The sequence below is a fragment of the Hemiscyllium ocellatum genome, chromosome 5, assembly GCF_020745735.1.
Source record: "Hemiscyllium ocellatum isolate sHemOce1 chromosome 5, sHemOce1.pat.X.cur, whole genome shotgun sequence".
Classification (NCBI taxonomy): domain Eukaryota; kingdom Metazoa; phylum Chordata; class Chondrichthyes; order Orectolobiformes; family Hemiscylliidae; genus Hemiscyllium; species Hemiscyllium ocellatum.
Window position 1 is genome coordinate 113597514 of NC_083405.1, and position 15273 is coordinate 113612786.

The window sequence follows — 15273 nt, forward strand, 5'->3', positions numbered from 1 at the left end:
GTGATTTATTCTCAGAAAACGCAGCTTCCTATTTAGAAAGGAAACCAAAAGTTTGGTGAGAGCTTGCAGTTCTCTTCAATCTTGAGAGCAGCACTGACAATGTCACCATTAGCCTAAATTTCAGTGCAACTCAATCTTCTAGATTACATTCTTCTTCACAATAACCTGACAATATCCAATCATCAAGGTGGCCCCAGGTGCGATCTGTTTGAGAGAGCCATGCAATTCATATCCTTCCCAATGTTAACAGGTAAACAAAGAGAGCTACTTAATTATACAGCCACAGGTTTCCACAGCCACAAGAGAAATTGATAGACACATCACTTTCAAAGACCTGTATGACCTCCATAAATGTAATGTTTTATTAATGTGTATCTAGTGTGTGATACCTGTCATGTCATTCGTTTGTCAATCCCAGAAAGCTACCATGGCATCTTCATGAGTTGACGATCCTCTGTACAAGTTCTCCTGCCTCGGATCAATGTATTGAGCAGGACTGTATTCATAAATGGTGATCCTAATGAGGCTTTACTTGATGCAAGGGAAGCCAAATTCAAAGACAGCCATGCAACTACAGGAAATAGAGTAGAGATTATGGATTTGGTGCCAAGTTAGATCTCGTGGTACCTTACAGTACAGCCTAATGTGTTTTAGGAATCATTTTGGCTTGCCACATTTTAATCAATAAAAACTTCTTTGTTCTTCCATAGTATATGTGCATTGTTAGCTATGTTGGCATTATTTGCCTATCCGGAATGGTGCTGGATAAGGTGGTGATGAACTGCTGCCTTGAACTACAGCCTTTGGGGATACCAGTGTGTAGGGAGGGTGATCCAGAAACTTGGCCCAGGGGAGGGTGATCCAGAATCTTGGCCCAGAGTCGTTGAAGGAACAGCAGACCAGTTCCTAGTCAGGGTTGTATATGGGTTGAACAGAACTTCCTGTGGGTGATATTCACCTGTATTTGCTGCCTTTGGCGGCTGTAGGTGATAGAAGTCATGGTGTTGGAAAGTGCTGATGGACAGTACCTGACAGGTTATTGCAATGCATCTTGTAGACGGTACACATTCCAGCCACTGTGGTTACAGAAGTGAATGTTGAAGGTGGTGAGTGAGGTGCCAGTCAAGCGAGGTGCTGGATGGTATTGAGCTTCATGAGTGTTGCTGAAGATACACTCATCCAGGCAAGTGAACTGTATTCCAACACACTCCTGACTTGTGCCTTGTGGGTATTGGCAAGCTTTGGGAAGACAGAAGATGAGCTGTGGTGTTGCGTGGATCATGAGCTTGTTCCATTTGTTCACCATTTCAACCACATGAGTGTAAACAATCTCCACTTCCTTTACCAGATCAATACTGCCTAATCATAAGTTTTGAAGATTGAGCACCTTAAAACTTCATGATCCAAAAGTTTTCATTCCTCCAGCCTCTATAGAGAAATGCCACTCAATGAGTGAACTTTATCTCTCACCACCAGCCCTTCATGCTCAGAACTTTACTTGTTGAAAACCGTTCCAACACATTTCATCTTGTTACTCTTCTGCATCCTTGATTGTGCAGCGTCCAGCACCACTGCAATGATTCAGATACTGAAGCAAGATCAGGCCAACATCTAGGTTTGGTCTGAAATGTGGAAAGTAGCATTTGCACCCATAAATTCCAGGCAATGGCCATCTCCAACCAGGAGAATCTAGTCATCTCCCTTTGATATTCAGTGGTGTTTCCAGACTGAATCGCCCACATCTTGGGGGATACCATTGATCAGAAACTGAACTGGCCCAAGGAGAGGCATTGGCACAGCAGTGATGTCTGGTAATCTCATCGAGGCAGCTGATGGCATTGAAATTCAATGAAACAATGTGGAACGTAAAGCTGTTCTTAGTGATGGTGCCATGCATAGGTCAGACGCTGGGAACTGTATAGTAAAACTCACCTCCTTGCTCCCCAAATTCTGTCTACTATCTAAAAGCACAAGTCGGGAGTTTGATGGAATGCTATCCACCTGCCAGAATGGATGCAATTCCAATGGCATAAGAATCTCTACACCATCCGAGGCAAAATATTCAGATTAATTGGCATCCCACTTTAAACATCCAGTCCCTCCACCATCAATGCACAGTAGCAACAGTTTGCAACATCGCAAGGTTCAATACTACAATTCAAAATTATCTTTCAAATGTACGCCACCCCGAAGAATAAGGGCAACAAATGCATAGGGATATCATATAGCCACACACCATCCTGACTTCGAAATATATTGCCATTTCATCACAACCTTCCTTAACTGTGACTGTACCTACACCCCAAGGACTATAGCAGTTCAAGAAAAACCGACCGCCAGGGTAATTAGGGATGGGCAATAAATGGTGGCCTAGCTAGTGACACCAACATTCCATAAATGAATAAATAAAAAGTATTCCTCTTATTTTGATAGTTCTATTCCTGATGATTGCACAAATGAGATGCCATAATATCCAATCTATTTTCATGCCTCTTAAACGATGATGGGGTTGGCAGGGAAGTGGCAACATTTGAGTTTTTGGATCCAGTAGCAGACTATCAGTGTAGGTGTTCAGTTGCCATCAATTTGCCTGACCTTTCTCCTGTTGCCCATTCATTGTGATGTATGAACAGATAATCTGGTTAGTTAGTCTCAAAACTGAATTTTGTCTGGAATATAAAAGACAAACTAACAAAATGATTAGTAAAAAACTAGCAATTGTTCTGCAATAAATATGGTGAGTCATCAGATTTATCTTAAAATAAAGAAAATACCTGAGTGTTTGCAGAGGCTCCCCTAAGCAGAAGTGAATTCCTCTGATCTCTTGGTGCCGAGAGATTAAAAGCACTATAGCTAAGGTGCAACATGCATGCTTTGAATGGATGTGTGTTGGTGAAGTGCTGTGGCTTTCATTGATCACACTTCTGAAGCAGCCTTTTCTTGCCGGTGTGTGGCTGTTAATTTGATTGATGTAAGCTGCACAGACTACCTTTACTGTGTTCCTGCACGTATCCATCTCTACCTCCCTACCTACCCCTTATTCCAGTCAGCAATCCACTTGAGGACTCTTGTACATGCATGAACTGTAAACCAATCAGAAGCATAGTCACTGTTCCAAATCTGAACTACACAGTAAACAAGGACCAATGAGGCCTTTCATTGGTTTACTGATGAAACCACATGATGGGATTCCCATGCTGCTGTTAATCTGTCAACTGGAGAATTCAGCACAAAGACTTTGTAATTTACCCATCAATGCATGTGTGAGCTGACACAAAGCATTGGATATTTCATGACTCATGATTTTTATATGTAACTGCACACATTCAGTATTTGCAAGTGAATTTTTTTAACAGCCTTTTATTCTCCTCTCCCCCAAATAGTTCATATTCTTTCCCCGTCCCGTTTCAACCTTGCCCATTCCTAAAATTGTGGTTTTGAAACTTTAAAACCAGCAGCAGATGACAAATTTGTTTTTCTTCCACCAGGATGCTGGAAGCCAACAAATTGGTTTTCTATTGGGAAGTTGTGGTGTTACTGTAGCATTAACTAGCGATGCTTGTCATAAAGGTTTGCCTAAAAGCCCAACAGGGGAGATTCTACAATTTAAAGGTAATTGGTTTTCATGTTTTTTGTAACTCTGCATTTGTTTTTTTTGCTGCACTTTATTGTAATTAATTACTTGGGGCAATTCTAGCTTAAGTTATTCCCATCTATTTCTGCAGTGATTTCAGTAGTCCATGCATAACAAATTGGATTTTCTTCAAAGCCCAGAGGTGTACTTTCCCCAATTTAGTATGATACTGTTTGTCTGTAAACCATAGCTGTTGGTTTTTATAACTCCCCTATTAGGATTGGTAAGCAAATTATTAAATTGGATATGAAATTTGGCAACCACTAATGCGTAGAAAGGCATTTTAACATAAAGTACGGAATTAATGCTATGAATTGTGTATGAGCACCTCATGTAATCTTTTGTTTATTTTTACCAGAGATGGTAACCTATTTAAAAGCTATTGTTGAAATAGTAGGCAGCTGAATTTCAAATGAATATACTTTTAGTGTTTGATAACATATTGTATTTTGTTTGAAATTAATGGAATGGTTTAGAACACTGCTCCTTCATTTTTGGGATCAAACTTCAAATCTACTCTAAACTCATGGGATCATTGTCTCTCCTTTGTTGCCAGAGACCTTTTCTCTCATCATTATTATGCACCAGGAGTGCACTTGCTAGCACTGTCTGCTGCCTGTGTATGTTACTCTTCCTTCCCGCTTCTTCCTGTTTTCTGAAGCAGACTCCAAAGTAATTTTGCACGACCATTATAACATAATCTCTAAACTATATATTTTTTAATATAGCCTTTGGTTTGTAACCTTTCAAACTTGCAAAAGGCTATAACCACAGCCAATCAAAAGATTATTTAGCAACTGTTTAACTTCAAATAATATATGAATTGAAAGTTGAGATAACTTAAATGTTTAAAATTTGTTTTTGAGTTCCTGGGGGTTCAAAATTTATTTCTGAAAGAATTTGTATAAGGAAATTTTGTCTTAATTAAAGTGCAAAAATAATTATGGGAAAAATACTGCCATATTAGGCACTTCAGCATTCTATGAATTTTGATGGACTCAATTTTTGTAATAAAAAGGGTTGAGTTTTAAAATTTATTTAGATTTATAGTTCTTCTTAAAACTAAAGATTTTAATTAATAGTCTTAATTTTACTAAATGGTTCAAATCTAGAGAAGTGCATAAACGAAATCAAAGGGGGGGGGGCTCTTCTAGTGCAGTGGTAGTGTCCTTACTTTTGAGCCAGGAGGTCTGGGTGCAAGTCTGACCTGCACCAGGTGTAATCTCCGAACAAATTGATTAACAAATAGCCATAAATAGAACAATTTATTGACACTTGCTGTAGCTTTGCACAAATGCAAGAAATTTACTTCTAAAAGACCACTGGTTAAATTTTTGTACACTTAATGATCTGTCAGTGTGCTGGCAAGTACTTACTGCCCTAGAGGTAGTGGTAGTGTTGTTAGCCATCTCTTTGAATCAATGCTGCTCATGTGCTCTAAGTACACTCAAGGCTGTTAGGAAAGGATTTCCAGGTTTTTGACGCAATCACAGTGAAAGAACAGCTGTGCAATTCCAAGTCAGCAAGAGATGTGTCTTGGAGAGGAACCTTCAGTAGTGATGTTCGAAAATGTCTGTCTTGATGGTACAGTTGTGGGTTTGGAAAATGGTGTGGAAGGAAACAAGTGGTTGCCATTCATTTTGGACATGGTGTTCTGTGCCAGAAATGGAGAAACTGAATGCCTAATGTGGTATGTGAAGTGCCAGTCACGTGGGATGCATTGTCTTGGATGATAGTGAGCTTCTTGAATGGAGATGCAACACTATTATCCAGACAAATGGAGTGTATTCCATCACACTCCCGATTTGTGCTTTATCGATAGTAGACATGCTTTGGTGATTGAGAAGGTTGGTTACTCACCACACTATTTACAGTCATTGATCTGCTATTGTAGCATTTATATTGCTAATCAAGTTCAGTTTCTGGTCAGTAGTAATCCCCAGGCTACTGTTAGCAGATGATTTAATCATGGTAATACTTTTGAGAATGAAGGAATGGTAGTTAGATACTGTCTTATTTAAATGGCCTTTACCTCACAGTTGTAGCAAGTCACGTCCACACCAGACTTATCAACTGAAGTCTGAAGGTTGTTCAGTTCTTGCAATGGTCACGAGCTGCTTCAGTACCTGAGGAGTTGTGAATGTTGCTGAACACTGTGCAATCATTAGCAAATATCTCCACTTCAGTTTTTTGTGCTGGAGGAAAGGTAATTACTGAAGCAGCCAAACATGGTTGCATCTGGTCTTACCAGTTTGAGAATCTTCTTCAGCGATCTCCTGGGATGGAGATGATTGACATCCAATAACCACAACTGTCTGCACCTGCCTTCATTGTTTTTACCACCTAAATCCAACCAGTGCAGAGTTTTCCCTCAGGTTTCCATTTACTCCAAATCCATTGGGTTTCAGAATGCTACACTCAGTTAAAAGCTGCCTTTATGTCAGTGGCATTCACTCTCATCTCACTCCTTGAAATCAACTTTTTCATCTGAGCTTGGAGCTGACTTCAATGTAAGTGTGGAACCGAGTGGTCCTGATTGATTCTCTGTTTGAGTTCTATGTCAAGTTATCGTTGTAGTAAGCTTGATTAATGACACTGTTGACACCTCCTGTCACCTTGCTGAAGACCAAGAGTAGAGTGATGGGAAGGCAATCAGCCAGATTGCATTTGTCTTGCTTTTTTTGGAACAGTAGCTTGTTAATATTAAGGGAACTTGTGACTTAAGACTCTGTCAAGGTTTGTATCACTGATAAAGTTTCTAGATCAGAGTAAAAAAGTGAGGTCTGCAGATGCTGGAGATCACAGCTGCAAATGTGTTGCTGGTCAAAGCACAGCAGGCCAGGCAGCATCTCAGGAATAGAGAATTCGACGTTTCGAGCATAAGCCCTTCATCCTGATGAAGGTTTTATGCTCGAAACGTCGAATTCTCTATTCCTGAGATGCTGCCTGGCCTGCTGTGCTTTGACCAGCAACACATTTGCAGCAAGTTTCTAGATCACTCCATTTGGGATAGCTCACTTCACCCTGCAATGAGTTGATTTACTTTTTGTCACTTTAGGTTGGCCACGGTTGCTGTGGTTTGTAACAGAATCTAAGCACCTATCTAAGCCACCCCGGGATTGGTTTCCTCATATCAAGGATGCAAATAATGACACTGCGTACATTGAGGTGAGAACAGCTACAGTGTTGAAAGAAAATGTTTCCTAAATAATTGACTTGAGCAATAAATGTGCATCACGAGTTTCCATTTGTTTTGACTTAAAACAGAATTAACTTTAATATCTTTAAGACTGTTGAAAATTATGTTTATATTAGTATGAATTGCAGAATCAGCCTTTGCCCTCAAGCTTAAAAAAGGGTAAGGAAGGGAAAAGATATCACACTGCCGACTAAGTTATGGACTTAACCAACATTGTGAGCATGCTTACAGGCTTGACCTTTTCATTCTAGCCTGCTCTCCATGTGGATAACATTGCTTGGGGAAGGAGAGAAGCTGGGATTCTAGAAGCATGACTATTCAAATAAAACAAATGAGCCACCCTCACTTAAACACTTGATGATGAATTATTAGTGAAACCCATTTCAAGGTCTGACTTTCTTTGCATGAGAAAGGATGAAGCTGTCTCAGCAAACAAAACTCCTACTTTTTATTATGTCTCAGTGGAAAGACAATGATGTATTACTGAGCAGAATATCAGAGGTGGCAACAGTCACCATCAGTCACAATTAATTTAGAAATGTGAACCTCCAGTTTTAAAGTTTTAGAGAAAAATTGTCAAACAATTGTAACATCAGAAACATTCTCTTTTATTGCCATTTCACAAGTATAAGATGCTTTGAGACATTCAGTGGAATGGGGCTGATTACTTTAGATTAAACTTTCTTTAAATTTTACGTAATTTTTTTTGTAATTAATCTTGCTTTTTCTACAGTAACAACTTACATTTACACGGTACCTTTAAGATAACAAAATTAATGATATTTTATCATAAGTTTAGAAAAACTTAAAATAAAACATTTTATTGCTGTATTCAGGTTCTGCTGTAAATGGAGTTGTAGAGAATTATATTTGATGTTCTTGGGATAATTTGGATACTATTGATTATGACCAACACAGAAATATCACTAATAATGTAAAGAAGGATTAGGTTTTGGGATGCCATACCAATAAGTGCCAAAAAGCTACAAGCAGTATGCCATTGAATGCAGCATTTCAATGTTTCTATTATGAGCTCCAACTGCTGAATTTATTGTTCTCAGCTCCTCTTATGTTGCTAAATGTGTGATAAAGTTATCTAGCAACGCATCCTCAAAGTACTTAGTATGATGTGACCACTACCGCTCCTTCAATTGTTTTGGTCTGTTTTTATTATTAGTACAAGACATGTAAAGATGGCAGTGTGCTAGGTGTGACTGTGACACGAATTGCACTCTTGACTCATTGTCAGGCTTTGACTCAGGCCTGTGCATATACAGAAGGTAAGGTTTTCTTTGCCATCTCATATTTATTACTCAAAATAAACTATTGGCTGGAATATATTTTGTCCTCTATAAATAATGAGATAGTAATGTCTTCGCCATGAAATAGTGGACCTCTTAGATTTTGGTTGTTTCACTTTAAATTAGTATATTTATATGTTGAAGGAAAATAACATAAAGTTGTGCTGATCAATTATGAGTTTCATAGCTTTTATAGATTTTGACCACCATGTGTTCCTTTCACAATGCTCTATTTCCTTTTCTCCACTTACATTTCTTCTGTTTTCACTTCATTGTATGCATTCCAGTGTTTTTATTATTGTTTGTACACCTACAATGAAAATTAATCTCAAGTGGGGGAGGTGTATAGACACAGCGTGAAATGCCTGTTTGACTACTTCAGTCTGATGGGTTAAGTAGTGGGATATTGTTTTGAGTTCTGGTTCGTCACGAACACCAGCTGATATCAGGATCAGCTTTGACGTCCACACTGTTGATACCCTGTCGAGTGTGGTGCCATTTGACCAGGTCAGCAGAGACCGTCTGGCTTTTCAAACAATAGGATAACCAAAATCCAGTGCCTTTAGGAAAGAAGGAGTGTAGACAAAATTGGCAAAATAAGAAACACTGAAAAAAACACGTAAGGCTTGATTGTGGAACCAATAGATGATCTTGATTTGATTAAACTGCAGACCAGCAGCAGATGCATTGACAGAGGTTCATAATGACTTGTTGATCCACTGTTTTTGTTTGTACTTAAATCTGAAGATCTTGCTGAAGTGATTTGCTGTCTGAAAATAAATAAGCCCTAATGTAGAAATTATTGTTGTAGATGTTGCCATTCTTCAAGGTGATTTCAAAATGATATAGAATGTTAATGTATGAATCTATAAAATGTGTGTTAAAATTTCTAGGTTTAGATTAGATTAGACTTACAGTGTGGAAACAGGCCCTTCGGCCCAACAAGTCCACACCGACCCGCCGAAGCGCAACCCACCCATACCCCTACATTTACCCCTTACCTAACACTACGGGCAATTTAGCATGGCCAATTCACCTAACCCGCACATCTTTGGACTGTGGGAGGAAACCGGAGCACCCGGAGGAAACCCACGCAGACACGTGCAAACTCCACACAGTCAGTCGCCTGAGTCGGGAATTGAACCCGGGTCTCAGGCGCTGTGAGGCAGCAGTGCTAACCACTGTGCCACCATGCTACCCCTTCTACAAGATCAGATGCCATTTAACTACAATTTTGAAAGTCTTCTTTGGCATTGTAACATAATCTATGTCGTACCTGTTAGTGTTGACTTTAAATCAAAAATGAATGGGAAATTCAAATGGGACTCTCCATTCTCCCCTAATTGGAAGGGTTAGGAGTTTCCATGAAGCGTGTCTGCGTGACATATATTGCAAACTTCTTTAGTTCAATTTTGTTCCTCTCTTGACTCAGTGGTGTTTGTTTAGTCCTTATTACTGTTAAACTTAATAAAATATTTACAGTCATCTGCCACTGTATTTTCATGAAGAATGATGTACTGAGGTGTCAAAGCAATGTTGAATAATTCATGAATAATAAAACTGGTCCAGTTATTTTATGTTTGTGCTTTATACTACTTCACAAGTGACCACCACACCTTAATGATGCAATAGCACTTAGCCTCCCACATGAATTGAGTTTGTCTGTAATTCAAGTTATTCGTAATTAAATCAAGAATACTTGCAAGGGTATCATATGAATAAAAATGTTCATTCTGAATAATAGTTGTCAGTGAATTAACTTATTTCAGGAAGCTGCCAATCACCGTGTATATTCTCTCAGCATTGACGTTATTCTGAATCATTACCCTCCAAACAAAATTTGAATCATCCCTAATAATTCAAAATAAATGAGATAAATCTAGCTGAAGTACATGTGACTACCAAAAATAAATTATGAATAAATAGTTTTGAGAAATTATGTTGATTAGAGTGCAAAACAAGTTTATCCATCAGATTCGTGGTTGCTCTCTGGTATGTGCATAATTCAATGAACTCAGGAAGGCAGTGCGGTGCAATAAATTTATTTGGTGTGACTGGATTAGGGAGAGAAAGAGAAAACAGAGCTACTGCTTGTGATTGTTACTCATTGACCCCTGCTGAAAGTGCACACATGAAGGACAAATGAGGGCCTGCATTGCCTTTATGGTAGATTGACCTGCTAATAGTCATTATTGTGAATTGGACAGGAATACCTACACATTAAAAGGTATCGGACACTATACCTGAACAGTTGGAGAAATCATAAATATAAATGTAATTCTCTTAATGGAAAGCCTTCCTCTGAAATTTTGTATCCTGATTGTGCCTCATGAAGGGGTGCTCACTGCAAGCAATTGGGTACTGGAGAAGTCTCTGGCTGCATTACCAACCCTTGTCATGAAATTTGGGAAATTATATTCCTATTAGGAGGCAGAACACAACATTTATTCACATTTAAATTTAGAGTTATGTTTTAATCTATATGTTCTACAGCTTTATCCTGAAATATCCCAGTTAAGGATTGACTGACAAAATGAGGAACATTCTTATGAAAATTTCTTTTTTAAAGTATTATTTCTCAAATATCATGTCCAAAACTCTATATGGGAGTAGTCCTCTCTGGTGGCTGGTGTGCTGATATTATTGAGTTCTTTTTCCTGAGGTCCTTACACACTTGATGCAACTGTAACATGCCAACTTCTGTGAACAACAACAAAAATTTATTAAGCACAGTACAGTACACGCTTTGGAGAAGCTCTGCACACTCCTCTCCATGCTTGCGAGGCGTGTCCAGGGGGAGAAAGTCTGACCCTGGAGGAACCTTTAATACACACCTCACAGGGCTCATGGCACGTGGCAAAAGCTCTCCCCAGACAAAGGAAACAGTCTTCCCTTTATACAAAATCTTTATATCACAGTTAGTAATGCCCACAAGACAACCCCCAGTCACTCCCTCACAGTCATATGCCACTCAAGATGCAATCAGTGATCACCTTGCCTCCAGAGACCATGTAATGCAAATCATCTCTTAATGGTCAAATCTGTTGCAAATCTTTTTTTGTAACTATAGGTGAGTAGCAAATTCCAACTGTAATGTTCTTATTGATTTCTGGATGAAAGCGCAAATCATCCCTGAATGGCAAGGAAATGGGAATGTAAACCTCCCACATTCTGCCTATAAAACAAAGACACACCACTTTACCCCGGGGCATTCAATTTCTTGCAGGTCAGCAGAGCAAATTAGCTCTTTAATGTTATATTCCCTCCTTTTATCATTCCATGGTAACCACCTCGATGGCACTACCACCTTCTTCATAAGAGTCTTACTGCTAGTTAAGCAAGTTATTGACACACAAAATGCAATTATTATAACTGCAAATGTGTTGCTGGTCAAAGCACAGCAGGTTAGGCAGCATCTCAGGAATAGAGAATTCGACGTTTCGAGCATAAGCCCTTCATCAGGAATAAGAGAGAGAGAGCCAAGCAGGCTGAGATAAAAGGTAGGGAGGAGGGACTAGGGGGAGGGGCGATGGAGGTGGGATAGGTGGAAGGAGGTCAAGGTGAGGGTGATAGGCCGGAGTGGGGTGGGGGCGGAGAGGTCAGGAAGAGGATTGCAGGTTAGGAGGGCGGTGCTGAGTTGAGGGAACCGACTGAGACAAGGTGGGGGGAGGGGAAATGAGGAAGCTGGAGAAATCTGAATTCGTACCTTGTGGTTGGAGGGTTCCCAGGCGGAAGATGAGGCGCTCCTCCTCCAGCCGTCGTGTAGTTGTGTTCTGCCGGTGGAGGAGTCCAAGGACCTGCATGTCCTCGGTGGAGTGGGAGGGGGAGTTAAAGTGTTGAGCCACGGGGTGATTGGGTTGGTTGGTTCGGGCGGCCCAGAGGTGTTCTCTGAAGCGTTCCGCAAGTAAGCGGCCTGTCTCACCAATATAGAGGAGGCCACATCGGGTGCAGCGGATGCAATAGATGATGTGTGTGGAGGTACAGGTGAACTTGTGGCGGATATGGAAGGATCCCTTGGGGCCTTGGAGGGAAGTGAGTGTGGAGGTGTGGGCGCAAGTTTTACATTTCCTGCGGTTGCAGGGGAAGGTGCCGGGGGTGGAGGTTGGGTTGGTGGGGGGGTGTGGATCTGACAAGGGAGTCACGAAGGGAGTGGTCCTTGCGGAACGCTGATAGGGGAGGGGAGGGAAATATATCCTTGGTGGTGGGGTCCGTTTGGAGGTGGCGGAAATGGCGGCGGATGATACGTTGTATGCGCAGGTTGGTGGGGTGGTAGGTGAGAACCAGTGGGGTTCTGTCTTGGTGGCGGTTGGAGGAGCGGGGCTCAAGGGCGGAGGAGCGGGAAGTGGAGGAGATGCGGTGGAGGGCATCGTCGATCACGTCTGGGGGGAATCTGCGGTCCTTGAAGAAGGAGGCCATCTGGGCTGTGCGGTGTTGGAATTGGTCCTCCTGGGAGCAGATGCGGCGGAGACGAAGGAATTGGGAATATGGGATGGCGTTTTTACAGGGGGCAGGGTGGGAGGAGGTGTAGTCCATACAGGGGGCAGGGTGGGAGGAGGTGTAGTCCATACAGGGGGCAGGGTGGGAGGAGGTGTAGTCCAACGCCATCCCATATTCCCAATTCCTTCGTCTCCGCCGCATCTGCTCCCAGGAGGACCAATTCCAACACCGCACAGCCCAGATGGCCTCCTTCTTCAAGGACCGCAGATTCCCCCCAGACGTGATCGACGATGCCCTCCACCGCATCTCCTCCACTTCCCGCTCCTCCGCCCTTGAGCCCCGCTCCTCCAACCGCCACCAAGACAGAACCCCACTGGTTCTCACCTACCACCCCACCAACCTGCGCATACAACGTATCATCCGCCGCCATTTCCGCCACCTCCAAACGGACCCCACCACCAAGGATATATTTCCCTCCCCTCCCCTATCAGCGTTCCGCAAGGACCACTCCCTTCGTGACTCCCTTGTCAGATCCACACCCCCCACCAACCCAACCTCCACCCCCGGCACCTTCCCCTGCAACCGCAGGAAATGTAAAACTTGCGCCCACACCTCCACACTCACTTCCCTCCAAGGCCCCAAGGGATCCTTCCATATCCGCCACAAGTTCACCTGTACCTCCACACACATCATCTATTGCATCCGCTGCACCCGATGTGGCCTCCTCTATATTGGTGAGACAGGCCGCTTACTTGCGGAACGCTTCAGAGAACACCTCTGGGCCGCCCGAACCAACCAACCCAATCACCCCGTGGCTCAACACTTTAACTCCCCCTCCCACTCCACCGAGGACATGCAGGTCCTTGGACTCCTCCACCGGCAGAACACAACTACACGACGGCTGGAGGAGGAGCGCCTCATCTTCCGCCTGGGAACCCTCCAACCACAAGGTACGAATTCAGATTTCTCCAGCTTCCTCATTTCCCCTCCCCCCACCTTGTCTCAGTCGGTTCCCTCAACTCAGCACCGCCCTCCTAACCTGCAATCCTCTTCCTGACCTCTCCGCCCCCACCCCACACCGGCCTATCACCCTCACCTTGACCTCCTTCCACCTATCCCACCTCCATCGCCCCTCCCCCTAGTCCCTCCTCCCTACCTTTTATCTCAGCCTGCTTGGCTCTCTCTCTCTTATTCCTGATGAAGGGCTTATGCTCGAAACGTCGAATTCTCTATTCCTGAGATGCTGCCTAACCTGCTGTGCTTTGACCAGCAACACATTTGCAGCTGTGATCTCCAGCATCTGCAGATCTCATTTTTTACGCAATTATTATAACAGAAATTACTGCTCCATGCAGTAGATAGAATTTGCAACATCCTGGCACATGGAAAAACTTAAGAGAGAAGTTCTTAAATCCACAGTCCCTAGTGACCACTCCATTCCCTTTAAGTTCAGTGGGAATAAGCCAGTCATCTAAAATCTCCTTCAGTAAAGTCAAACCTGAAAACAAAATTCAGTCTGCCTTTGCAAACAACTCCACTGAGAAATCTGAATTTCTTGGATAAGGTCAGTTAAATACTCAACAAAACTGACGAGGTATTCTTTCGGCGATGCCTCAGGTGGAGGATTACCAGCATACCTGAGTGTGAAGTGCAGCTGCAGCAGCAGGCTCGGTGAACATCACATTCTTTGCTGCTTCTACTCCTGCTCTGCTGTCAAATGTAACAAAGCTAACTGGCTCTTGTGTTGTTAGCTTGATCAGTGAACCATCATATCCCTTAAATTATTTAAAGAGAAGGTAAGGCTCACGTGGTTTAATGTCCATAGGAAGGCCACTGACAAAAAGCATACAGACTTCCTCTTCACCATTGTTAGCTGCTTCAATTTTCATGCTCATGACTGAGGAGCTGATTGAATCTGTTGGATCAGATTATGGAGCGGTGGGCGGTGGTCCAAAGATGTTCTTTACCTGTGAATGGAGAAACTCTAGAGAAGATGTTAGCTGCCGAAAGTATCATTGCATTTTCTGCCTCATTCCCTCCTTGCCAAGTTGGTTGTCAGTATGGAGACAGTTGAATATTTGTGTCTGCCTATTTCAACATTCTAAGTCATCTTGAAATCTGTTACTATGTTCACTATTTATGACGTTAAGTTTTATACAATCCATAAACTCCGAAGTTTTATTGCCTAAACAATCCAGCCTTTTATAAACAACAATCAATGGTCCTAAAATCAAATCCTCAAGCAATCACTTTCAGATTATTCAAAAATTATTTTCCTTTAACAAATGAATACTTGTCTAATGTGAAGGCTGTCAGGAAAATTATTTCCAAAATCTGGAACAGCAAGAAAACAACAAAATGTTTCCTGTGGTTTAGCCATTGAAAAGGTAATTGAAGTTCAGATTTAAATCTCAAATATTCTTGGGAAACAAATGCAGAATATATTAAAATATATTCTCCAAATGAAACTTCCCAAATAAAACAGTCGCAATTACAGTGACAACTTTGGTAGAGATCAACATTCTTTGAATATGCAATATGAAGGGGGTCAATGAAGTTCTAACAATAATTGACAGAACTGAAACAGCTCAGCCTCAAGTTCAAATATTCTCTAAAATCTTAACAAAACATCAAAATTAAAAATGCACTCTTCTTTTTTGTAAACTTTGCTTTAAAAACACAGCAAAAATATTTTAATATTA

General features: G+C 41.7%; 1 protein-coding gene across 4 annotated transcripts in view; it reads left to right on the forward strand.

Moving 5' to 3' along the window:
• The window catches only part of LOC132815828 (disco-interacting protein 2 homolog C), a 608767-nt gene that overhangs the window by 451174 nt on the left and 142320 nt on the right, over nt 1-15273 (forward strand). For all 4 annotated transcript variants that reach the window (XM_060825111.1, XM_060825113.1, XM_060825112.1 and 1 more), the window contains 3 exons: nt 3489-3612; nt 6693-6802; nt 8011-8113. In XM_060825111.1, coding sequence (XP_060681094.1) covers nt 3489-3612; nt 6693-6802; nt 8011-8113 — 337 coding nt within the window. The remainder of the gene's footprint in view (nt 1-3488; nt 3613-6692; nt 6803-8010; nt 8114-15273) is intronic.